Source organism: Hyperolius riggenbachi, chromosome 7 (genome assembly GCF_040937935.1).
Source record: "Hyperolius riggenbachi isolate aHypRig1 chromosome 7, aHypRig1.pri, whole genome shotgun sequence".
In the NCBI taxonomy this organism is placed as follows: Eukaryota; Metazoa; Chordata; class Amphibia; order Anura; family Hyperoliidae; genus Hyperolius; species Hyperolius riggenbachi.
This window is the reverse complement of record NC_090652.1, coordinates 308,164,182-308,190,808: the sequence shown is the minus strand read 5'-3', so window position 1 is coordinate 308,190,808 and position 26,627 is coordinate 308,164,182. Positions and strand designations below refer to the sequence as shown.

The 26,627-nt window shown below is 46.0% G+C and overlaps 1 protein-coding gene across 3 annotated transcripts in view; it reads left to right on the top strand.

Moving 5' to 3' along the window:
* The window catches only part of LOC137525202 (contactin-associated protein-like 5), a 419,206-nt gene that overhangs the window by 287,229 nt on the left and 105,350 nt on the right, over positions 1-26,627 (top strand). For all 3 annotated transcript variants that reach the window (XM_068246129.1, XM_068246130.1, XM_068246132.1), the window contains 3 exons: positions 17,606-17,756; positions 19,952-20,079; positions 21,310-21,480. In XM_068246129.1, the coding sequence (XP_068102230.1) occupies positions 17,606-17,756; positions 19,952-20,079; positions 21,310-21,480 (450 nt within the window). The remainder of the gene's footprint in view (positions 1-17,605; positions 17,757-19,951; positions 20,080-21,309; positions 21,481-26,627) is intronic.

Below are 26,627 nucleotides of genomic sequence, written 5' to 3'. Positions count from 1 at the left end.
CTCCGCCGTGCAGTTACATGTTGGAGTTTTGCCTGGTCCCTCAGTTGCACATAGACTGCGCCAGGCGACAGGACCTTTATGCAAGTAGGAGGGCAGTCAGCTGAGCAGCCGGTCAGCTAACTCCAGTAGTGCTCCGGATTGGCTGAGTGACTGGGGCGGTGCTGTGGAGCGCTCTCAGTATATATAGGACCTGCCTGTCAGTAGCTCCTCGTCTGCTGTTGCATATGCTACGTTTTAGCACTCAGACCTTAGTCAGATCCTACAGTGTGCTAGAACCAGCAGGAGCTGGGGATCCAGACTTAGCCAGATTCTGTTAATAGCTTAAAGTACTAATTGAATTGTATTATTTGTTATGACCCTCTGCTAGCCTTGACTACTCTTCTGTCTTCTGATTCTGTGCCTATGCCTATCTGATCTTGTTGCCGACTCAGCTTATACCTCACTCTGATTCAGTCTTCTGTCTTTGTACCGTATCTTTCCGTTTGTTGCCGATCCTGCTTGTCTGACTCTTCTACCCTCACCAGTGAGCTTAGTTCTGGTGAGGGATTCTCAGTTTAGTAATCACCTGCTCCTCAGGTTGATAGCTGCAGTACAGTCTTAATCACCTGCTCCTCAGGTTAATAGCTGCAGTACAGTCTGAATCACCTGCTCCTCAGGTTGATAGCTGCAGTACAGTCTGAATCACCTGCTCCTCAGGTTGATAGCTGCAGTACAGTCTTATCACCTGCTCCTCAGGTTGATAGCTGCAGTACAGTCTTAATCACCTACTCCTCAGGTTACTACGGTACTGTCCTCATCACCTGCTCCTCAGGTGATCAGAAGCTGCAGTACAGTCTTGATCTCCTGCCCCTCAGGTGATCATCTGCTGCAGTACAGTCTGAATCACCCGTTTCACGAGTGATCAGTATACGTTGTCTCACTGTGCATCACCCGCTCCTCGGGTGAACCTATCACTAATTCATCTGTGTCTCCAGCTTGCTGGAGTACTGATTCCAGTGTTCTATAGAGATTCCTCCCTCGACCAGCTCCTCTGGGATAGTGGGTACCTCTATCTATATTTACTGTTGCACCAAACCCTTATCTTACACCTGGTTGTCCTGTGTCTTGCTATACTCGCATTATTGGTGATTCTGCAGATCACCACATAATCATGTATAACATCTGTATTATTGGTGATACTGCAGATCACCAATAATCAGAAAATCTGTTCTTGCTGACACCGATCGTTACACTACCCTACACCAGTTAATTTTCAAGAAAATTGATAACAAAAATTCACCACTCCCAGTCAATCTTTACTGAAAAAAACGGGAAGCCCGATTTGGATTTCTTGCTTGAATAAAAAGAAAAAAAAAAAGCTTTTGACTTTTTTGGGATAACCAATTGTTTTTATCAAATTGTTGTAAAATTGGGTCATTTTATTTATTATCGTCATGAAGCCATTGAGACAATGAAGCCAACAGAGGCGCTATAACACATTTGGGCACTTCTCCAGTTGATCCTTATTGTACATTGCCAGACGTTTGACCCATGATACACGTTACAGAATTTATTGGCGTAAGAAATAACCGTTATATTATGATACGTTACTGTTGTGTCATCCATGGGAAGGTAAGTCCACCAGTACCACCCCATTTTTAAGCTGCTCTTATTACAATTTATACTTTACTGGCACCTCTGTATTTACAAAAACAATGAAGCAATTGTGGGCAGCTTCAAAAAACACCATCTGTTTTTATCCCCAAACTCATATAAAAAAAGAAAGAAACTCCATGATAGTGGTGTCTGACTTGAAGAATTATATTCTGCCAACTTAAAGCAGCTGTGCTCTGGAACTGGCATTTATTTCCACCTACAAAAGCACAAAAAAATCGCAGACGGGGCGAGGCGGCCTTCATCTGATGCGTGCCGACAGCTCATGTAATTGAGGACAGACACGGTCACACCATCGTCTATTCCAATCTTTCTCCAGACACGTGTGTTACAGGCGGGAGCACCGAGGACTATTAACAGGACAAATTATCCTGACAGCTAGGAATCAGACCTGTCCGGAGATGCCCCGGCCTCACTGCGATTATAAAAATAAACATATATAATGGTTGGAAGATGTAAAAATGCATGATGAGTCAGTTGACTGGAGATAATGGCCATAATAATAGCGAAATAAGAGACAACGCGACAGGCAGAATGTACCTTTATATTTATCAGTTTTATCTACGGTACTACCGGATACAGATTTAGTTGAAATTTGGAAATTGGAAATTTAGGTGGGACTTTAACCACTTAAGTACCAGTGGTCTCTGCCTCCTTAAGGACCAGAGACCGCTGGCTCCAGAAACCGTGGAACATCGATGAATACTGACGAATTGCCGCACATACCCGCCGCAACTGCCATCCACGCCGCACACCGGGAACCTCAGCCCCCCACTCTGTTGTCTCTATGACGGCAGAGTTCCTGTGAGTCGATCAGGAGACGCTTTGATTGGCTCCTGACCCTGTCTATCAATGTAAGCGAATGGGAGCTGCTTACGTTGATAGACAGGGTCGGGAGCCAATGAAATCAGCTCCTGACCCCCCGCCCCCAGGACTGCCATTATAGAGACGGCAGAGCGAGTGAGCTGCGGTGGGGAGACAGTGGCGAGATCATCAGGGGCAACGAAAACAGTGAGAACATGCGGCGTCTGTGAATTGAAATCTAATGTTCTATTAATTATCTGAACTACACATACAATTCATTATATCATTAGTTTATTTTCACTTTAGTGTCACTTTAAGTACAAAGTAACTCAGGAGGCATTTGCCAAAAGGTAGGAAATACAGTATATGTTGGGAATTAGCAATAAACCTGCATGGCGTTATCAGCGTGTTATTAGCGAATAGAGCCACACGCTGAACGCGGTGTTGTCACATACAGAAATCACAGCTGCTTCGCCATAATTAGATGCGTCGGCGCGGCCGCTGCTGCCCGTCTTTGTGCCGCACAGTAATAATGTGGAAGTTAGTGGGGATTTTGATACCGTACTTTGAAATAACAATTGGGGGCCTCCTGCGGCTTTCTTGTAATCAGCAGCGGTATTACTGTGATTAGTGAGGTAAAAAGTACCTACGTCTCACCGTCGGATGGAAGGGGAAATAAAAATCTTTTTTTTTTTTTAACTTTGCCGAGGATTTCGCTATGGAAATGGCTGTCCTGGCCCTGTGCTCATAGCTGCGAGAATATATACTCACAGATAAGCCTACTCCCCCACTTTTGGCTTAAAGTGAATGGGAACCGCATTTACAAAAATGAGACAGATACTTACCCAAGGAGAGGGAAGGCTCTGGGTCCTATAGAGCCTTCCGGCTTCTCTCCTGGTCCCCTCGTTCCAGTGCTGGCTCGCCCGGTAGAAGTATTTGTCAATACTGCTTTACCCGGCCGAAGGAGGCTTCAGGAGTCTTCAGGGAGCCTGAGTGCTCCTGAAGAAGGGCGGCCCTGTACTGCGCCTGCGCAAGCACGCTCTCTTGCACGCTCACATCTGTGCAGTATGGAGCCGCACGTCTTTGGGAGGACACGGTTCCCGAAGACTTCCAAATACCCTTGAAACGGGGGGGGGGGGGGGGGGGGGGGAGCCAGCACAGGATAGAGAGCACTGAGAGAGGAGACGGAAGGCTCTATATGACCCAGAGCATTCCCTCTCCTTAGGTAAGTATTTGCTTCATTTTTTTAAAAATGCGGTTCCTACTCATTTTAAAGAGGAAGCACTTTTCTGAATGTTTTGCGATTGATTAGCATTTTTTAAAATCGTTCCCATTCACTTTCATTAAAATCGCGTAAAAATCCCTGTGATTTCGTGATCGCATGAGCGAAAAATTGCAGCGATTTTTCCGCAATTTTTACTGCGATTTTAATAAAAGTGAATAGGAGCGATTAAAAAAACGCAAAACGCTCAGAATAGCGCTTCTGGGGCTTGATTCACTAAACCGTAATAACTCATATCATGGCCGTTTTCACACGCGTTTTCACGTTTGCTCACAATCGCAAAGTTCCTCTTGAAAGCACGCGATTGCGCCTTAAAATTTGCGGTCGTGCAAACGCAAAAATGCCCGCAAAATCGACCATGATATGAGTTATCACGGTTTAGTGAAGCCCCTACTGTGAATGGGCCCTAACCAAGGATTGAACTTCCTCCCAATCAGGAGCTGATACCCCCTTTCCTACAACAAATCTTTACCTTTTCTCGAATAGCTCATCAGGGGGCTCTGTATGGCTGATATTGTGGTGAAACCCCTCCTACAGTGTGATGTCATGACCATGGTCCTGACAGTTTGTTGTCTGTGAGCCTCGTTGCATTGTGGGAAATAACACCTTTTTCCAACTGCCAAGCAAGCAGTATCGACCCTCTGTGCATAGAACTCTCAGTAAACTGACATTCCGTACAGATCACCTGGCAGAACTAAAGATGTCACCACCAGCGATAAATTATGTGCAAAACACTGACTAAATAATCTGGAAATTAATACAATAAGCAATTTTATTCATGATTTTATTTTCACTACAGGTACTCTTTAAAAAAAATTGATCTGCTGATTGGATGAGTCGGACGCATAGGAGTTACCAATAGTAAAAATATTAAAATTAACAATATCTTACTATAGACAAAACCGGCGCCCATTCTCACTTGAACCTCCCCCTTGTGCCTACTTTTATAAGTTTTAACTGTTTTATTATTTTTGTTCAATGACACATTCATTGAAGTATGCCAGAGCTAAAATTGATAACCTATTGACCATTTTCATCTCTTTCCTGCTCTCAGTAACCATTTTCTGCTAGGAAAGTGTTTTATAGTTGGAATGTCTTATCAGTGAGGGTCACACTGTAGTCACTTCCTGTCAGAACTGAGTCAGCCACTTACATACCTGATATTTAACTCTTTCAGGCAGAGAAAGAAAAAAAGGAACCCAGCATAGTTATTAGTGTGCTTGGCACTGTACAGACCCATGTCTATCTCATGTCACATGTCACCTTGTCCTTTAAGTCTAGCATACCTCCCAACTTTTTGAGATGAGAAAAATGGACACCTAAGCCACGCCCCACCACACCCTTGATCACGTCCCCACCACACCCCTAGTTGCGCATACCATAAATATTTCATAAGAAAAATATGTTGTTTTGTAATTCAAACCACACTGGTCCTTTATATCCTGGTTCATTTTCCTTCATATTAACGTTTTAAAATTAGTAATATATCAATTTAAAGGATGGGAAAAAAGTTTAGAGTCAATCAAACACATTTTTTAGTAGAGAAATATCTATATTTACACAGAAAGAGGGACAAAGTCCTGAAAGAGGGACAAATGAGGAGGAAAGAGGGACAGGGCTCCCAAAGAGGGACTGTCCCTCCAAAAGAGGGACAGTTGGGAGCTATGGTCTAGTTACGCCCCTGCTTGCTCCGTTCTCTTCTTCTGAGCTTCCTGCTGTAAGACATATAGAGATCTTCATGTAAAGTGGAGCAGAATGTGCCGGCAGATAGATTTTGCATTCCTTTGTTTTATCTCTATAAGACTTGGTCTGAAATTCAGGTCAGATTGGCCCCATATATTTCCCCGCTGCTTCCTGACATGTTTAATCACGTCCTGCTGACGCGGCGGCGGGGAAATCGGGGCCCCATCGGAAACGGGTGACCTTAATTGAATTGCATTCGCTGCTAGTCACCTTAGAATTCCAACATGAAAAAAAAGGAATGTTTCTTTAACTGACAGCAGGAGGACTCCTGGGACAAGACCATCCATCTTGTCAAAGCGGATGTAATAGATGTGCAGGGAGTGGTAACAGGTGGGGAGTTTAAACTTTGCTTTGCTTAGACGTGATAGTGTAAGTGATTATTGAGTATGTATAGAGAAGAGATACAGGGAAGGAGAGAGACGAGTCCTCCAGCAGCACATAGTATATCAGGAGAGGAGAGATAGAGGGAGGAGCAGAGTCCAACAGCAGCACTGAGTATAACAGGAGAGGAGAGTTAGATAGAGGGAGGAGCAGAGTCCTCCGGCAGCACAGAGTATATCAGGAGAGAAGAGATAGAGGGAGGAGCAGAGTCCTCCAGCAGCACAGAGTATATCAGGAGAGGAGAGTTAGATAGAGGGGGGAGTAGAGTCCTCCAGCAGCACAGAGTATATCAGGAGAGGAGCGTCAGATAGAGGGAGGAGTAGAGTCCTCCAGCAGCACAGAGTATATCAGGAGAGGAGAGTTAGCTGGAGGGAGGAGTAGAGTCCTCCAGCAGCACAGAGTATATCAGGAGAGGAGCGTTGGATAGAGGGAGGTGTAGAGTCCTCCAGTAGCACAGAGTATATCGGGAGAGGAGAGTTAGATAGAGGGAGGAGCAGAGTCCTCCAGTAGCACAGAGTATATCAGGAGAGGAGAGTTAGATAGAGGAAGGAGCAGAGTCCTCCAGTAACACAGAGTATATCGGGAGAGGAGAGTTAGATAGAGGGAGGAGCAGAGTCTTCCAGCAGCACAGAGTATATCAGGCGAGGAGGGTTAGATAGAGGAAGGAGCAGAGTCCTCCAGCAGCACAGAGTATATCAGAAGAGGAGCGTTGGATAGAGGGAGGAGTAGAGTCCTCCAGTAGCACAGAGTATATCAGGAGAGGAGAGTTAGATAGAGGGAGGAGCAGAGTCCTCCAGTAGCACAGAGTATATCAGGAGAGGAGAGTTAGATAGAGGAAGGAGCAGAGTCCTCCAGCAGCACAGAGTATATCAGGAAGGAGAGTTAGATAGAGGAAGAAGCAGAGTCCTCCAGCAGCACAGAGGATGTCAGGAGTGGAGAGTTAGATAGTGGAAGGAGCTGAGTCCTCTAGCAGCACAAAGTATATCAGGAGAGGAGTGTTAGATAGAGGGAGGAGTAGAGTCCTCCAGTAGCACAGAGTATATCAGGGGTGGAGAGTTAGATAGAGGGAGGAGCAGAGTCCCCCAGTAGCACAGAGTATATCAGGGGAGGAGAGTTAGATAGAGGGAGGAGTAGAGTCCTCCAGTAGCACAGAGTATATCAGGGGAGGAGAGTTAGATAGAGGGAGGAGCAGAGTCCTCCAGCAGCACAGAGTATATCAGGGGAGGAGTGTTAGATAGAGGGAGGAGTAGAGTCCTCCAGTAGCACAGAGTATATCAGGGGTGGAGAGTTAGATAGAGGGAGGAGCAGAGTCCCCCAGTAGCACAGAGTATATCAGGGGAGGAGAGTTAGATAGAGGGAGGAGTAGAGTCCTCCAGCAGCACAGAGTATATCAGGGGAGGAGAGTTAGATAGAGGGAGGAGCAGAGTCCTCCAGCAGCACAGAGTATATCAGGGGAGGAGAGTTAGATAGAGGGAGGAGTAGAGTCCTCCAGTAGCACAGAATATATCAGGGGAGGAGAGTTAGATAGAGGGAGGAGCAGAGTCCTCCAGTAGCACAGAATATATCAGGGGAGGAGAGTTAGATAGAGGGAGGAGCAGAGTCCTCCAGTAGCACAGAATATATCAGGGGAGGAGAGTTAGATAGAGGGAGGAGCAGAGTCCTCCAGTAGCACAGAGTATATCAGGAGAGGAGGGTTAGATAGAGGAAGGAGTAGAGCCCTCCAGCAGCACAGAATATATCAGGAGAGGAGAGTTAGATAGAGGGAGGAGCAGAGTCCTCCAGCAGCACAGAGTATATCAGAAGAGGAGCGTTGGATAGAGGGAGGAGCAGAGTCCTCCAGTAGCACAGAGTATATCAGGAGAGGAGAGTTAGACAGCAGCAGCTCCATGATGGTGAGTGCAAGTTCACAAATTATAATTCATATTTACTGTATTTTTTGGACTGTAAGACTCACTTTTTCTCCCCCAAAAGTGGGGAAAAAGTCTCTGAGTCTTATATACTTGAGTGTTATAGTCCAAATACAGGGAGTTCCTGACTTGTGAATGCTGCCAATACCAACCTCCAACCCACCGCAATGTCGGGGACTCCTTGTACTGTGCCCATGCAGAGGAGGACACGGGGACAAACGGAGGACATGGGGACACAAAGGGGCATAGAGGAGGACACAAGGGGGACACAAAGGGGCTTAGAGTAGGACACAGGAGGACAGAGGCGGACTCATGGGGGACACACGAGGACACAGGAAGACACAAGAGGTAGAAGGGGGCATGAGGTATGGGGGGGGGGTCATAATCCACAAGATGCCCCTTCCAGGGCCGGTTCAAGTAACAGTTGGGCCCTAGGGCAAATTTAGCCTGGGGGGGCCCCTCAACAGACACCCCCCTACCAAAAAGCGTCATTAGAGGCCCTTTGTTGCAGCCAAATTTCCCTCCTGGGCCCTTGAGCTGGCTACTGACCCTCCCCCAATCAACTCCCAACTTAACAGACTCTGCAGAGTCCCTGGGGAGCAACAGTTAAGATGGGGGAGAGACACCTTGGGGGCCGCTACAGGCTCTGGGGCCCTGGGGCAATTGCCAATTTTTTCCGATGGTAGCTCCGGCCCTGGCCCTTCGCCAAGGATGCACCAGGTTTAATATATATTTTCCCCCTAGTTTTTGTCCTCTAAACCTGGGTGCATCTTATGGTCAGGGGCGTCTTATAGTCCCAAAAATACTGTATAAAGTGCTGACATCTTCTGCAGCGCTGTACAGAGTATATTGTCTTGTCACTTCACTGTCCCTCAGAGGAGCTCACAATCTAATCCCTACCATAGTCATATGTCTATGTATGTATCGTGTAGTGTATGTAACCTAGTCTAGGGACAATTTAGGGGGAAGCCAATTAACCTATCTGTGTGTTTTTCGTGATGTGGGAGGAAATCAGAGTGCCCAAAGAAAACCCACACAGACACAGGAGAACATACAAACTCCATGCAGATAGTGCCCTGGGTGGGACTTGATCCAGGGACCCAGCGCTGCAAGGAGTACTAATCGCGACACCACCATGCTGCTCATAGTGACAACGGCGTTTCAGCACACTGCTAAGTATTCCAAGTTGATGTAAGGTTATGCAAAGTTATGCCGCTTTGAAATGGGACAAACTAGAACAGCGTCCAATTACAAACTGCATAGATTTGAATACAAGTGAGCATATAATTTGCATCAATTCAAGTAATTATTAGCACATCATTGATCACCCGTAGCATATTTCCGTGTCACAGCCAGTAGTACTGCAGATTCCTGAACACTGATTTCGAATGTTGGATCTTCCACTATAGTGGTCCTGTAGTGAGCCGTCTTGCACCCAATCCCCCCCCCCCCCCACCCCCCACCCAGGAAAGTGCGCTGCTGCAATTTCTTACATCCTCGCTGCACGGAAGGAGCTCGGCGTATTTGTGGAATAAATTATCAGTGAGTTAGGAGTACGGGACGGGGAATGGCGGGGCCATAATTCAGCGATACGCCATTGGCTTCAGATGCTGCTGGTTGTGTGATGCCTCATAGCATGGCTGAAGGTTATATTTCTGCTCTGTGACTCTGAAAATTGAATTTTAGCACTGCAGCCTCCAGCATCAGCTCTCAGCACTTCGCTAAGCTGCAGCTCTATCCGCTAAACTGCCGTCAGGGTCGCATCAGGCGGATCGGCTGCCTTCTCCAGCCAGGGTGGAGCAATATAGCAGCAGCCATGGGGCCCTGGAGCAGCGGGGGATCAGGTGATACTTCATTCACTTTCTTGTGTTGCTCCACCCTCTTTCATTTCATTTCATTTCTTGCCGATTATTATTATTGATATAAAAAGCACCAACATATTCCGTGGCGCTGTACAAAATACACCAATATACAAAATACAGAATTGGTGACAAAATACAGAATCAATCAAAATACAGAATTGGTAATGACAGTGACAAAAGTAACATGATGAATAAAATGTATAATGAATTTCAAGATACAAAAGGGTGACAGAGACCTGCCCTTGTGAGCTTACAATCTAAACGAAGGAGGGGGGGAAGGACAAGAGTTAGGTGTATACAATAATCATACCTAGAGGCAATGTGTATTCGGATATCTAGTAGGAGTACATACAACTTGGCCATAGGAAAAAAGGGGAAGTGGCCTAAGGCAGAGCGTTTGCTTGTAGGAAAAAGGGAGTTTTGATCGAGCGTATAAAGGTTACAAAGGTTGGAGAGTGATGGATGTGTTATGGAAGAGCATTCCAAAGGAGAGGTGAAGCACGTGTAAAATCTTGTATATGTGAATGCGAGGAGGTAATTATTGGTAACTCACATCCGTAGGGTAGGGGCAGGTGGCATAGCTAAAGAGTGCCTCCATCTGAGGGCCCCATGAAAGTTTTGCTATGGGACCACATAATCTCTAGCTACCCCAATTGTTTGTCTTTACTCACTCAAAAATAAATAAAATATTTTCTTTTTCTGTACAAGCAAATGAAGTTCCAGAGAGTACCCCTTGCTACGCTCCCTCCCCTACATACCCCCCCCCCCCCTTCCCAGCATGTTACCAGATCTCTCTTCTGCAATTCCAGATCGCTCAGATATAGAATAGTGCTCCGCCACACCTTGCATCTTGCAACTTAATGTTGAAGTTTTCTCCAGTTCAATGTCTCTATAGTCTATAGATATGTTGTACTCAGGGCTGGCACTACCATTGAGGCAAAGGGGGCAACTGCCCCAGGGCCCCAGAGCATGCAGGGGCCCCCAAAGTGTCTCCCTCCATCTTAACTGTTGCTTCCGGTGCGGTTCTGCAGAGTCTTTGGCAGAGTAGCGTATCACCTGTGCTGGTGGGCAGGTGAGACACTACACTACCAAAGACTCTGCAGGGCCCCAAGGGGCAAAGCTAAGTTGGTAGGTGATTGGGAGGGTCCACAGTCGGCTCAGGGGCCCAGGAGGGAAATTTGGCTGCAACAAAGAACCCCTAATGCCACTTTTTGGTTGAGGGGTGTCTGTTGGGGGGCCCCTGAGCTAATTTTACCCTGGGGCCCCAATGTTACTGGAACCGGCCCTGTACTGTGCTCCTCCTTCTAGGAGGAATTCATTTATTTACAGTATTGTATTTATAAAGCACCAACATATTATGCAGCGCTGGACATTAGTTAGGGTTACAGATATAATATTTAGGGGTGACATACAGCAATAAGACAATACAGGAATACAAGAAAAAGCAGATCACACAGCACATTATAAGTGCAAGGTAATGCTTAGTCACTGGATGGAGCATGGAGATCACACAGCACAGTATGAGTACAAGGTAATGCTTAGTCACTGGAGGGGAGCATGGAGATCACACAGCACAGTATGAGTACAAGGTAATGCTTAGTCACTGGATGGAGCATGGAGATCACACGGCACAGTATGAGTACCAGGTAATGCTTAGTCACTGGAGGGGAGCATGGAGATCACACAGCACAGTATGAGTACAAGGTAATGCTTAGTCACTGGAGGGGAGCATGGAGATCACACAGCACAGTATGAGTACAAGGTAATGCTTAGTCACTGGATGGAGCATGGAGATCACACAGCACAGTATGAGTACAAGGTAATGCTTAGTCACTGGATGGAGCATGGAGATCACACAGCACAGTATGAGTACAAGGTAATGCTTAGTCACTGGATGGAGCATGGAGATTAGGCAAGTCGAGTTCACACAAGAGTTCACTCAGATCCATAGGATGGGTGTATGGTAATGGAGGTGCGTGAAAGAGTAGGAGACACAAGGAGGAGGACCCTGGGCTCCAATCCAGGCTCCAGGCTTACAATCTAGAGGGAGAGGTAGGGACACAAAAGAGGTAGGGAACCAGAGTTCAGCTGCGGGTCTAGAGCTCCAGAGTGGGTGTGTGGGGGGGGGGGGGGGGGTCATAGGCCAGAGTGAAAAGGTATGTTTTGATGGCCTTCTTAAAGATGTTTAAGTAAAGGGAAACCCTAATAGGAGAAAGTAGGGAGTTCCATAGTGTTAGAGCAGCTCTTGAGACGTCCTGGAGGCGTGCATGGGACTGGGTGATGCAGGGGGCAGTAGGCAAAGTTCATTGGAGGAGAGGAGTGAGCGGCTAGGTGTGTATCTCTGAGTGAGATCGGAAGTGTAGGTTGGGCAGGTTTTGTGGACAGATTTGCAGTCCAGACACAGTGGGCTTGTTTCACTAAACCATGAATGATAACTCATATCATGGTCATTTGTGCGCGCATTTTCGCGATCACGCGCAAACGCGGAAATGCGCGCAAAAACGCCCATAATATGACCTATCATGGTTTAGTAAATCAAGCCCCGTATCTTGAATCTTATTCTGGACTGGATAGGAAGCGAGTGGAGGGATTCACAGAGAGGAGCCACCGTGGTGGAGCGATGGGAGGAGTGGATAATTCTGGCTGCCGCATTCATGACGGACTGTAGTGGGGCAATTCGGGTAATAGGGAGACCAGACAGAAGGGCATTGCAGTAGTCAAGGCGGGAAATTATGAGGGCATTTGGTGGTGTGAGTTTGTGTTGACAGAAATCAGGAAAGGTTGGATCTTGCAGATGGTACAGAGGTGTAAGTTGCAGGACTTTGTGAGGCTTTGAATGTAGGGGGTGAAGGAGAGAGTGGAGTCCAGGGTGACACCCAGACAGCGGGCTTGAGAGGTAGGGCGAATGGTAGTGTGGTTAACAGTGACCTGCACATCTGGGAGGTTCATGGATGGCCGGGGTGGGAAGATCATACATTTCTGTTTTGTCTAGGTTAAGTTTCAGAAACCTAGCGGACATCCAGGAGGAGTTGGCTGATAGGCAGAAGGAGACCTTGTCCATGGTAGTGGAGGATATGTCAGGGGTGTGGAGGTAGATCTGGGTGTCATCTGCATACAGATGATAGTTAAAACCCATAGAGGAGTTTACCTTGCCAATGGAGGATATTTATAGGAAAACTAGTAGGGGGCCAAGGACCGAGCCTTGGGGGACTCCCACCGTTGGGGGTGGATGAGGACTTATTGAAGGAGGACGTGAAGGAGCAGTTGGAGATATAGGATATAGTACCATTGGTGGGCTTGCTGGGGGCCCCATGATTTTTAGTTACGCCCCCAATTCCTTGGTTGTACTTATACCCCTGTGCTTTATTTTTTATGAGAATTTTGATAATTGTTTTGACCATGGATGCTTTTTTTTATTGAAAAATCTTTTTATTGTGCTGTGTGTGACCAAGTTTAGGTGGATGGTGGTGGCAGATCTGTCCTGGCACCGTTTTTTTGTCGTACAAGGTCTAGTTGGGAGGTTCACGAACCAGAACAAAAAGTTTACTGAATTTGTGCTTTGAGATAAAAAATAAAAGCCTCCTCTTAAATGTTAATTAGCTGTTGCATTAATTAGCCTTGATTGCGCTCTCCCTGCAATGAGCCAAGGCTTCACACTGAGTTTTTGGCTTCCAGAGCTTTTCTCGGGTACCTCTGTAACAAATGATGTTTTGTGCTAATTGGGCAGTAAGCCTTCTCAGCGATAGGAAAGTAAGATACTGCAGTTTTATTAAAAGCCACCCTCCAGGTAAAAAAAACATTTTCCCAGTTCTGTGTAGCAATCTGCGGCACATCTTGTTCTCATCTCTTTAGAAGCCCCTTGATTAGCTGAGTAAATCGGTTTTAAAGTACCGCATCAAGATCTGTTTCGCCAGCTATTTCCTGTAGCACAGACCTATGGAACTGAAGGCTGCGATCTCTTAAAGAGTCCAGTCTGTGCTCCGCCCACTCTGGTAGTCTCACAAACATAGGGATGCTAGGAGCTGCAGCAGCCCTGCCCACTTGAGTTAGCATACCTCCCAACTCCCATTCTGACATTTATCACATGGTGACATTTTTACTGTTGGCAGGTGATGTAGCTGCTGCATGCTTTTTTGGCAGTTGGAAACAGCTGTAAACAGCTATTTCCCACAATGCAGCAAGGTTCACAGACAGGAAACTGCCAAGAGTACGTACTTTTCTTGTTTCTTGTGGGAGGGGTTTCACCACAATATCAGTTATACAGCGCCCCCTAATGGTCTGTTTGTAAAAAGGAATAGATTTCTCATGTAAAAGGGGGTATCAGCTACGGATTGGGATAAAGTTCAATTCTTGGTCGGAGTTTCTCTTTAAGCTCTGCAAAGCGAAGGAGGGAGGCGCTAAGGGAGGGGAGTGAGCCGCCTTTCGCTCATCAGGCGCCTGTAGGCACGTACCTAGAGTGCCTTATGGTAAATCCGGCCCTGCACAAGTATAATTTGATCTCAGCTGTGTCAGCTAGCTTCCTCAGCAGAGCAGCTAATTTGTAAACTCAGGATGTTAACCCTATGTATGCTTCCAAGAAAGTAGGAAGTAGACACACTGCAGATGTATTGCTGTATCAGCTGTCACAAGGAAATGTTTTTCATTAAAGGTTATAATGCTGTTGTTTTAGAGCAGAATTAAAGTTCTGAGTTCTGGTCTGTTTTAATGAGTTGGAGGCGCATGCTGAGACTTGTAGTTCTCTAGTCAGCGCACACACTTTGCTGTCGGCACTGCAGGCGGAGCCCGGAGGCATGTAGCGAGCGCTGGTCCCTGCGAGATGATAATTAGCGCTGTTTCCCTGATGGGTAGCGGCGTACATGATGTGCTGATGGTTAATCAGAATGTGAGGTTGGCAGCATTTGCTAATTGTCAGCGTGTGACTGTCATTGTGCATCATCCATATAAGGACCGTCACATTTATACTGCAACTCGCAAAACTGTCAACATATTTATTATCCCGATTGGCATCCGGATCCGTAAACAGATCATTAGCAGCCTCGCTAGATTTGTGCTGTGCTGACACCATTCTTAGGAATGATCGTATATTAGGGGCTGATTCCCCGGGTGAGAGGGAGAGGGATGATGGGTAAGCAGGCTGTAGATGTTATCACATTACATTTCATATATAGTCCTCTCAGCCTGTGGCATGCTGTGACATAGTGTGCAGCAATTGTCACTGTGGGTTCGGCGTCTCAGTCTGTGGCATGCTGTGACGTAGTGTGCAGCGATTGTCACTGTGGATTCCTCCTCTCAGTCTGTAGCATGCTGTGACATAGTGTGCAGCAATTGTCAGTGTGTATTCCTCCTCTCAGTCTGTGGCATGCTGTGACATAGTGTACAGTGATTGTCACTGTGGGCTCCTTCTCTTTGTCTGTAGCATGCTATGATGCAGCATGCAGGGAATGTCACTGTGGATTTTTCCTCTGTCTCTGGCATGCTGTGATGCAGTTGCAGATCTATAGTTACTTGGCCTTGTCCCTAGCAGTCATCTTCCTTTCTCCTGTGCAGCTCTGTATTTGCTGCTAGAGGTCCTTGCCTCACTGTCTCCTCCTTCCGGGCAGCCATCTGACTGTCTCCCGTGCAGCTCACCAGCAGAGGGCAGTAGCGAGCACAGAGCTGCAAGAAAGACGGGAAGATGGCGGGTACAGAGCTATAACTACTGGGCAGATGGGAAGATGGCTGCCAGGAACGAGGAGACAGAGCCATAGCTAGGCTTTTCAGTGCCCAAGGACAAAAACAGTTTTTGCACCCCCCTTCTGGACAAATTGGGCATGGCCATGCATCAGAAAGTGGGTGTGTCATGGGTGGAGCCAAATGTACAAATGCTGTTTAGCCAAATGTGCCCCCCTTCCCTCTGTCTAGATAGCCAAACGTGCCCTGGTTTAGATAGCCAGATGTGCCTCCCTTTCCTTTGTCTAGATAGCTAGATGTACCCCCTATTGTAAGCAAGGTTTGCCCCCCTTGTTCTGCTGCTGTTAACACTTCTGCACTCCTCTGCAGAGGGAGGGAGATAGGCAGGGGCACTTCCGGCAGCCAGCAAGCTGCCTCTCTCTCACCTGGGATGCAATGGCCATGCTCTGCGCCCCCTTACAGTGCTGCGCGTGGGGACATGCGTCCTCCCTTGCCCACCCATAGTTACACCTCTGTGAGGAGAGCCAATACACACCTTGCATCACATACACGGGGGGGCTAGAGAGAGACATTGGGAGTGCGGTGGCCATGCTCTGCGCCCCCTTACAGTGCATCGCCCAGGGACATGAGTTCCCCTTGCCCACCCATAGCTACACCTCTGTGATGAGAGCCAATACACACCCTGCATCACATACACGGGGAGGCTAGAGAGAGACATTGGGAGTGCGGTGGCCATGCTCTGCGCCCCCTAACAGTGCTGCACCCGGGGACATGTGCCCCCCCTTGCCCACCCATAGTTACACCTCTGTGAGGAGAGCTAATACACACATACACGGGGGGGGGGCTAGAGAGAGACATTGGGGGTGTGGTGGCCATGCTCTGCGCCCCCTTACAGTGCTGCGCCCAGGGACATGAGTCCCCCTTGCCCACCCATAGCTACACCTCTTCGATGAGAGCCAATACACACCTTGCATCACATACATGGGGAGGCTAGAAAGAGACATTGGGGGCCCGGCTTATTAGTGGGCCACATGTTACTTATTTTTTAGGGGTTCAAGTTGGGGGTGTTGCCTATATACTGGATGGCTTATATGGCAGTATATATGGTAATAAATATTGATCACATTGACACCATTGGTGATTGATAATTCCGGCACCATGTAGTCACCTCACACTTCATGCCAGATCTGCATCTGCACATAGGGATGGTCTGAATTGACAATTTCCGATTTCGTAGAAATTCCACTTACCGCCATTGCCGATTACTGCTACCGATTTCCGCAATCCGATGCAGATTTTCGTGGAAATCTCCGCTGACTTTAAAATGTATTTTTTCAAAAAGTACAAGGTCTTTTTGAAAAAAAAATTGTTTGCCAATTCTTAGAATACCCTGTTTCTAGCACCCTTGGGGGCTTTGCTATTGACCTCTAAAGTCGACGGCATACAGCATATGGTAATGCAGATTTTCTGCATTTTACATTTCCGCCAAATTTAATGGTTAATAGCAAAGCCCCCGTAGGTGGTAGAAACACCACATTTTCAGGGTTTGTTAAAGTGGATCCGAAATGAACTTTTACTCATTGCATACTTGTGTTCCTTTCCTATTGTTTATAGGGCATTCCTCAAGCCAAATACTTTTTTGTTTTTGTTTTAATACTCTAATTCCCTATAAACTAAATAAACCACGCCCACAGGTTTTCAGAGAGCCTTTGCAGTAGCAAGGGCTCATGGAAGCTCAGTCTGGGCAGGAGGAGGGGGAGGTTACTAGCCAGAGATTTTAGAGGCAGAGGAGAGGAGGGGGGAGGGGGGGGGATTGGGTTTTTTTCACAGTCTGAGTGCTGATGGTGCAGATAAGCCTGCCTCTGTGTAATGTTTACAAACAACATGGCTGCTGTCATTGTATAACAGGAAGAAATAATCATGTTCTATTAAAGCTGTTTGCAGCTAGATTTGCTGTCTAAACTTTAGATAAGATATATAGACAAGTTACCTGTTATAGTTAGTTTTTCATCTCGGATCCGCTTTAAGCAGAAAAGAGGGAATAAGAGGAAAAAAATCCTTCAAAAAGACCTGGTAGGTTTTGAGAGAATCAATGTTAAAATCTGCCGAAATTTTCGCAAAAATTTCCGCGATTACCGCGAAAATCCGCCGACCATACTTCTGTTACCGATTTCCGAATTCCAATGCAGAAATGCGGAAATTACATTTCCGCAAAATCCGAGCGAGCATCCCTACCTGCATACAGGTCATTTATACAGAATCCATGTTAGACTGTATCTGAATATTCCCATTTATCTCTCTAGGTGGGAATCCTTTCACATGGTGGATTGGCCGAGGCAAAGAGAGACACACCTACTGGGGCGGCTCCCTGCCAGGACAGTGCGCCTGTGGCCTGGAGGAGAACTGCATTGACATGAGGCATTACTGCAACTGTGACGCCGACAGACATGAGTGGTAAGAGGAAGCTTGTACGCTGGGAATTTATTGCATCCATTCATCAGGTGAAATTAGTTGTGGGGGACTTCATAAGAGATTGATTACTTAGTACAGTTTTTTTTCTGGTCTCCTCTTTTGTAATCAACATTCATTTCAGAAGAGCTTCAGGTGAGCAGAGCACTGCTGGATGAACAGGTCAAACAGCCATGGCCAGATTTCAGGGAAAGCCACACAAGCAATGGCCTAGGGCACCAGGAAAGCAAGGGGCAGGCAGCAGGGTGGCAACAGCAGTTAACCTGCTGAACATTCGCAGCAGTTGTATGAGTGCCCAAACGGGCTACTCCTGATGCTGGGTATGCTGCACATAGCATCCTGCGCTGGCCTACGGTCACCCCGCTTTGCAGAGTTTTCATATTGGGGTGGGTGGCTACCAACACACAGCTGGATCTGGCACTCGGGATGAAGGGGCAACAAACGGGCACTAACAGTGATCTCTGAACTGCCTGCGACTTACCGAATGTGCAGCTCACCAAGGAGCTTACAATCTAATCCCTGCCATCACTTTACTAACTGTCCTCACAGGCGCTTATAATGCAATCCCTGCCATTACTTCACTAACTGTCCTCAGAGGAGTTTATAATGCAATCCCCGGCATCACTTCACTAACTGTCCTCAGAGAAGTTTATAATGTAATCCCAGCCAACATGTCACTAATTGTCCTCAGAGGATTGTATAATGCAATTCCTGGCATCACTTCACTAACTGTCCTCAGAGGAGTTTATAATGCAATCCCTGGCATCACTTCACTAACTGTCCTCAGAGGAGTTTATAATGCAATCCCTGGCATCACTTCACTATCTGTCCTCAGAGGAGTTTATAATGCAATCCCTGGCATCACTTCACTAACTGTCCTCAGAGGAGTTTGTAATGCAATCCCTGGCATCACTTCACTAACTGTCCTCAGAGGAGCTTATAATGTAATCCCTGCCATCACGTCACTAACTGTCCTCAGAGGAGTTTATAATGCAATCCCTGCCATCACTTCACTAGCTGTCCTCAGAGGAGTTTATAATGTAAACCCGGCCATCACTTTACTAACTGTCCTCAGAGGAGTTTATAATGTAATCCCGGCCATCATGTCACTAAATGTCCTCAGAGGAGCTTATAATGTAATCCCTGCCTTCATTCCACTAACTGTCCTCAGAGGAGTTTATAATGTAATCCCTGCCATCACTTTACTAACTGTCCTCAGAGGAGTTTATAATGTAATCCCGGCCATCATGTCACTAAATGTCCTCAGAGGAGCTTATAATGTAATCCCTGCCATCACGTCACTAACTGTCCTCAGAGGAGTTTATAATGTAATCCCTGCCATCATGTCACTAACTGTCCTCAGAGGATCTTATAATGCAATCTCTGCCATCACTTTACTAACTGTCCTCAGAGGAGTTTATAATGTAATCCCTGCCATCACATCACTAACTGTCCTCAGAGGATTTTATAATGTAATCCCTGGCATCACTTCACTAACTGTCCTCAGAGGATCTTATAATGTAATCCCTACCATCACGTCACTAACTGTCCTCAGAGGATCTTATAATGTAATCCCTGGCATCACTTCACTAACTGTCCTCAGAGGAGTTGCTGTGCTGTGGAGAAAGTTTAGGATGTTGTTGGTTCGGGGGCACTGGGCAACCTTGTTGCATTGTGGGAATTATCAGCTGTTTCTAACTGCCAAGCAACCAGTATCTCCCATTGCACATATGTATATCTATAAAAAAAACAACCTTTTAGCCTATCGCAATGTTAGTAAGTGTGGTTATAAATAATGGCAGTTGGCGCGGCCTAGTTTTTTCTTTCCTACCAGCAGTAAAGATGATGATGATCCAGGCTGAATGTGGATCAAACACCATGAACTAACTACATAGTAAATATCAATCATTTCTTGATCTTCTTATTTTGCAATGTATTGATTTTTTGATAAAGTTCCTCTAATGGAACTAGTATATTCATAAAGCACAATGTGCTAAGCATAGTGGTGTCCCCTCCTGCAGGTGTCACCCTAGGCATCTGCCTGGTTTGCCTATCCTTAAAAACGTCCCTGGACACAAGGATTCTGGTTGGTTGGTATGGGCAGTTGCTCCACTTTTGCTCTAGATTTATAATAACTGAAGTTGCTGGTTGTTACAAGGTATCTTGGTTTTATTTGACAGGATGAATGACTCGGGGTTCCTCACCTTTAAAGAACACCTGCCGGTCTCGCAGATAGTGATCACTGACACAAACAGATCAGGCTCAGAGGTGGCGTGGAAAATTGGTCCTCTGCGTTGCTATGGTGACAGTAAGTAGCGTTGTTTTTACAGACTATTACCTCAAATTCACTAACTTAAATGGGCATCATGGCTATATAATGGTTTTCTGATAACTCTGCTAACATATACATAATAGGAAAGGCTTTACTTTTTCAGTAGAATTTTCTCTTTATAAGTTCGATATAAAAGTGGATAGTAGAATATTTGTAATACTACTGATATTCTACTGTTGGCCTATCTTATCCTATCCGAACACTAACCACCTCTTACCTATGCTTTTAATTGTGATAATTCCACCATTTGTATAGTGCTTTTTTCCTGTCGGACTCAAAAGGTTTTGAGAGCTGCAGCCACTAGAGCGCACTCAGTAGGCAGTAGCAGTGTTAGGGAGTCTTTCCCGAGGATTCTTTACTGGATATGTATTATTATTAATATTATTTATTAGATTTATATAGCGCCAACATATTACGCAGCGCTGTATAATAAATAGGGTTACAGACAATGATAACAGGGATGACAGAACAATACAGGTAATAGACAATAGATACAACAATGCAGGTGATAGCAAAGAGATACACAACACAATGCAGACAGTAGTACAATCAATGCAGATCATAAACTAGAGTGGTAGTGGTAAAAATTACAAGTTCCAAATTCTGGGTATGTACTGGCTTACTGAATAGGCAGAGCCAAGATTCAAACCCTGGTCCAGAGGTGGTGCCCTCAACCACTGGATGGTGCCTAACACTATTTTACCACCTACCTAACACTAACACTGCTGCTGTCCACCACCGTAGCCGGACTTCATATTGGCGGGGACAGCAACAGAATCCAAACTCAACCATCACTGAAACAGTGATCTACCACAGATCTACTACTGTCCTTGTGGCTCCACCGCAGCTATTTCCACTGTATTTGATGCTACTTAGTTTGGCTATACAAGAGTTGACCTCCACTTCCGAACTCCTGTGCCTCCAGCACCCAAACTACCTGTTTGTAGCCGGTAATGTCAATATTTAACATTGGCACCAATTGGCAGTGCCCAATACCCGCACCAAGAATTGTGCCTTTATGACCTGCTTCAACCCTCAAGAAAACCTAGAAGATCGAGAAAAAGACAAAAAAGCCTGAGACAGCTTTCCTCAACAGAGTATTCTGTCTCCTCATCCAAATTATATAACATTTCTTCATCTAATTTTACCATTTAATATTAAAAGAAGTTATTTCATTCGTATTCATTTTTTTTTATCTTCTTTTAGGAAATTTTTGGAACTCCGCTTCATTCTCCACCATTGCTTCCTACCTCTACTTCCCCACGTTCCTGGCGGACTTCAGCACCGACATCACCTTCTTCTTCAAAACCACCAGCTCATCGGGGGTCTTTCTGGAGGTCCTCGGGGTGAAAGACTTCATAAGGATCGAGCTCATCTGTGAGTTTTATGTTAATAACAAAATCTTGTGCTGTTTTTTTCTTTTTGTTTGTTTTTTTTTAAACGTTGACCGGAATCCAGTTTGAATAAAACTTCAGCCAGAGTTGGACAGAAAGGGAAAAGGCTACTTTTTACCGGAAGTTGTTGCTGTCTGAGTCCCTTTTGGGGAGTTTTCCCATAAAATCTCATAAACAGGAAAAGACAGGGCAGAAAGATAAAAAATAAGAGAAAGTTCTTTTTTTTTTTAGTAAAAAAATAATAATAATAATAATATTAATTTAAAAAAATCAGTTAATAGTTTTGCTACGCAGTACTTGTGCATATAATGGCGCTCATATTACAATACCAACTGTAAATTTTAAAATGGAATATGAATTTACCTTGGGCTGGAGGAAGCCCTCGTAGTCCATGAGGTCCCTCGCCATCTTCCGGGCTCCCTCTATTCTCCCAATGGTGGCTTTATTAGCCGCGTGACTTTGCCAGGAGTCGTGTTCAACTGCGCAAGTGCCCATCCGTCTCACTCATGTGCCTGTTGCTTTAAGCTTCCTGCGCACACACGCGGTTCTTGAAAGAATGGCTCGAGTAAGACAGGTGCACTGGGGGGCTGCACATGCGCAGTTGCGCAGGACTCCTGGCGAAGTTGCGTGGCTAACGATGCCGACAGCAGAAGAATGGAGGGAACACAAAGGACGCTGAGGGACCTCACGGACTGCGGGTTTAAGTTGTGTTCAGGGTCTCTTTAAATGGAAAGGTACATTATAAAAATGCTAATTTGCAAACACATTTTGTGCAGCACCGATACATGTCTATAGCAAAGATTTAGCAAGATTGGATCCACTATTATCGCAGCGAAGCTACCTTCCTTTGGTTTTATTTTTCTTTTAATTTTACAAGAGGTTTATAAGCATTCTCTTCCAAAACATCTTCCTGAGTGTCTGTTGCACTCGGAGCAGGCTGTAGCGCAGAGGTCCCCAAACTTTTTTGGTCAAGGGCCAGGACAACATACTGTCGGGGGGCCGGAACATGCATAAAAGGATGTTGAAAAACTTCACATTGAATCTAGTTATTGATTTCCCCCAATCATGCCCAGAGGAGAACTCCCAGCAGCAGCCATTCAGTCATGCGGCGTCTTTGTGCACCAGACAGTGAAGCATACCCTGGTGACAGCCTGCTGTTACATTATTTTTTCATTCTCCACATATACATCCACTACACCCCCCCCCCTCCCCCATGTATTCTACCTTATTATCAGCACCTTCCTTACCGAAGTATCTCAGTACACTTAATCAATACCCCCTATCTCGATACCCCAACCCCCCCCCCCTATTTATACACTATCTAAATATTTATTCATTATTGTTCCCCATTTCATCAATATGTTGTTCCCCGCTATATTATCCACACCTGTGAACAAGACGAATACACTCACGTTAATCACCCGGGATCATTTGATCTGCTTATAATATACATGATTGTTATACTGATGTTTGCTACAACCATACACTTGCTAGTGCTCTGATATGCTGTCATCTCTGTCATTTCTGGTGTGATACTCCTTTTGTTGAATGCCTGATGAAGCGGGATTGTGCCTGTGAAACGCGTTGCAGATTTGTTTGTGGAGTATGTGAATAAATTGTAATTGATACAAGTGACAGCATCAAGTCTATTTCTGAGTGGCTGGTCCACCACCGCCACTAGAATATTTTAAACTTTTTAGCATATTTTATCCTTTTGGCGCCTCTGTACATCTACGTGTCAAGATATCCACCCTTGGTGGAAGGATGACAAACCCTTTTTCTTCTACAGAGAGCGACTTCTTATTCCTGAGTGGGGACAGGTCTAATCTCCCTACCTGCCTATACAGTGGTTTCCCAAGCGGTAACCCATGTTTGTGAGTATAATACTTACTTGTCATATTCCTCCTTGTTCCAATACATACTACACTATATTGGGCTCTCGGTTTCTCTGCTTTATGCTGTTACATTGGACAGCAGTGTCACCTGATGTAGAATTGGATTGAAAGCCAGGGAAGGACTGCTCGCTGGCTTCTACAGTATGTGGATGGGTGGTGACAGCACTGCTATTCTATATGCAGGCAGACGATATTTAAAGAGAACCAGAGACGTAAAAGATTTACACATACCTGGGGCTTCCTCCAGCTCCATAAGCCTGGATCGCTCCCACGCCGCCGTCCTCCGCTGCCTCTGTCCGCCGGTACCGGGTCCCGTAATTTCGGCCAGTTGACGCCAGTGCGCTCCCTCCGTACTGCGCAGGCGCATGTGTACAAAGCCGGAGGGAGCCCCTGCGCATGCGTACAACTGGTTGCATCCGGCGGAAGTGACAGGACCCGGTACCGGCGATAGAGGCAGCGGAGGAATGGCGGCATGGGAGCGATCCAGGCTTATGGGGCTGGAGGAAGCCCCATGTATGTATAAAATCTTTTTCAATTTTTTACTTATACTTCGTCTCTGGTTCCCTTTAAAGGGGAACTGTAGATATAAAATGAACACATTGTTTCACTTACCTGGGGCTTCCCCAAGCCCCCAGCAGCTGTCCTGTCCTGCGCCGAATCTCCATGAGTCTCCGTTCCCCCGCCGCTGCTCGGTCCCGTACCTCGACTTGTAAGTCGAGGCCAGCGCAGCCCTGCCAAGCGTATCGTTTCTTCGCGTTCCCCTCTGAAATAGCGGGGGACAGGAACAAAGGATACGTGTGGCCAGAGCCGCGCAGGCGCAGTGGCCCGGCGGCGAAACCGAAAGTAGCTGGTCGCAGGAGAATGGAGGCTCGTTGAGGAGCGGCGCGGGGGGGGGGGGGGGGGAAGCCCCAGGTAAGTGAAACAATGTGTTTATCTTATATCTACAGTTCCGCTTTAAGGGTGCAGCATCTATAATTTATACATTTTGGTTTGGGGGGCCAGTGAAAAAGCTTCAGGGGGCCGCATTCGGCCAGCGGGCCTTAGTGTGAGGACCACTGCTGTAGCGTTTTATTCTGGAAAATGATTCGTAGACACAACAGGGGCCTAACAGGAGAGCTGAAAAGTTGCAGGAATCATTAAACGAAACACCGCCGTGGATGTATTTTACCTGACTTCTTACATTCACTCGGCAATCGTCTCCCCCTCCCCCTGAACGTCCCCAGAGTACGGCGTGAAAATATCCCCCCCAGGCGCACAACCCATCTGTGCAATATTCCATAAACAGCTCCTCGCCGAGGCCAGGAAAAAGTTACTTCAAAGTTTCCCAACTTTTCTTGTATTAATTTCTGATTTCGTGCTGCGTCCTCTCCTATCTCCAGCTGCCATCAGCAATTACAGCCCTCATTTATAGCGCTTTATGGTATTTAAAATTTTATGTCCACTAGAATGAAACAGCAATGGAAATGGACTTTGATGCGCAATTATCATTATATCAAACCTCATTACCAAGTGAATTAGCTTCTCTCAAAATATATTGTTTGTTTAATGAGCTTAAGGGCCTCCGGGCTGCCTTTTATTGCGGCCAGGGTGGGAGATGCTTGGGAGAAATGCAGGCGGTTTGCTTTAGTTTTTATTATTTGTTTTTTTTTACTTAACTTTTCCTGCTCTCTTATGTAATGGAGTCACAGGGAGGGGGATGTAGATGGAGAAATGAGGAGAAAAGGCACAATGGAGATTTCACATAGCATAGGTGGGCCACAGGGCCGGGCCGAGGCATAGGCTAGAGAGGCTCCAGCCTCAGGGTGCAGTGTAGGAGGGGGCGCACAATTCATTCAGCTGTCATTCCTAATTGTGTTTTAAGCAGAAAGAAATAAGAAAAGGGGATACATGGCAGTGACTGCAAGCCAGATAACTAGATATTAAGGTGTTGGGGGGGTTGTGGGCCCTGTGGCACCTCTTAGTCTAATAGCAATCAGTATGTGATGGCTGGGGTGGGAGGGATGGAGGGGCGCACTTTGGTGTCTCAGCCTTGGGTGCTGGAGGACCTTGTCCCGCCTCTGGTGGGCCATATCACATCCTGCGGAGTTGTGAACATTTAAAGGACCGCTATCGTAAAAAATTGTAAAATTTAAAGAGAATCTGTACTCTAAAATTCTTACAATAAAAAGCATACCATTCTATTCATTATGTTATCCTGGGCCCCTCTGTGCTGTTTCTGCCACTCCCTGCTGCAATCCTGGCTTGTAATTGCCAGTTTTAGGCAGTGTTTACAAACAAAAGACATGGCTGCTAACCAGCACGTGATAGGCTGAGAGGAGCTCAATCTGTGACTCATACAGAGCCTGGAGGGGGCATGGAGAGGGTGTCTATAACTTCTACCTATCACAGCAGAGCAGCACATTCCTGCCTGAGCCGACAAAGCCGGCAAAAGAAAGAAGATTAGATTTTATAACAGAGATAATACAGCCACTGTGCAACTAGAAAAGGCTGCAGTAACACAGACCACATTAGAACAGGTATAGGAACTTATAGGATAGAAGAAATAAGGCATAACATTTTGTTACAGAGTCTCTTTAACTGATAAGAGGACCTGTGCAGCACCTGGCTACGTTTAGGGCAAGTTTCCAACAAATGCGAACTGTTTGCCTTTAAAGTTTTCCATTCGGTGGCTGTTTGAAGAATGGTTAACCTAATCACCGTTCTTCATATTCTAATCACATCTTTTAAATTAAATAATCCTGACCTTTTGGCTCATTGTGGAAGGAGACAAGATGTTAATAACAAATGAGTCACAGTGATGGATGTGTTTTCACCAGCTGTAGCTTGATAATTATTGTGTGTTCTTGTTTAATTGGCGCAGTCATGTAATTTCGTGTGCAAATGACTTACCCTGAGATGACATCAGCTGGATGGCGCCAACAATGCAAAACTTATAACAACAGAACGAAAGAAAAAATCATCCATGTTTGAATAACAAGCCTTCAGTAACACAATGATCACATAATGAACGCAATTTAACAAAGGGTGAAGCGTCACGGCGGAGGCGGCTCCTCATTGGCTGTGTGTGGGAGGAAAAACAGAACATTTTGGAGTAATAATGAATAAAACATATGAGACTCATATCTTTGCTACTAATGCTCCATCTCTTAGCTGTACTACTCATACAATTCATTCTCTTATAAGTTTATTTTCGCTTAGGATTGCTTTAAAGCCACATGCCACTCAAAAGAGAGCG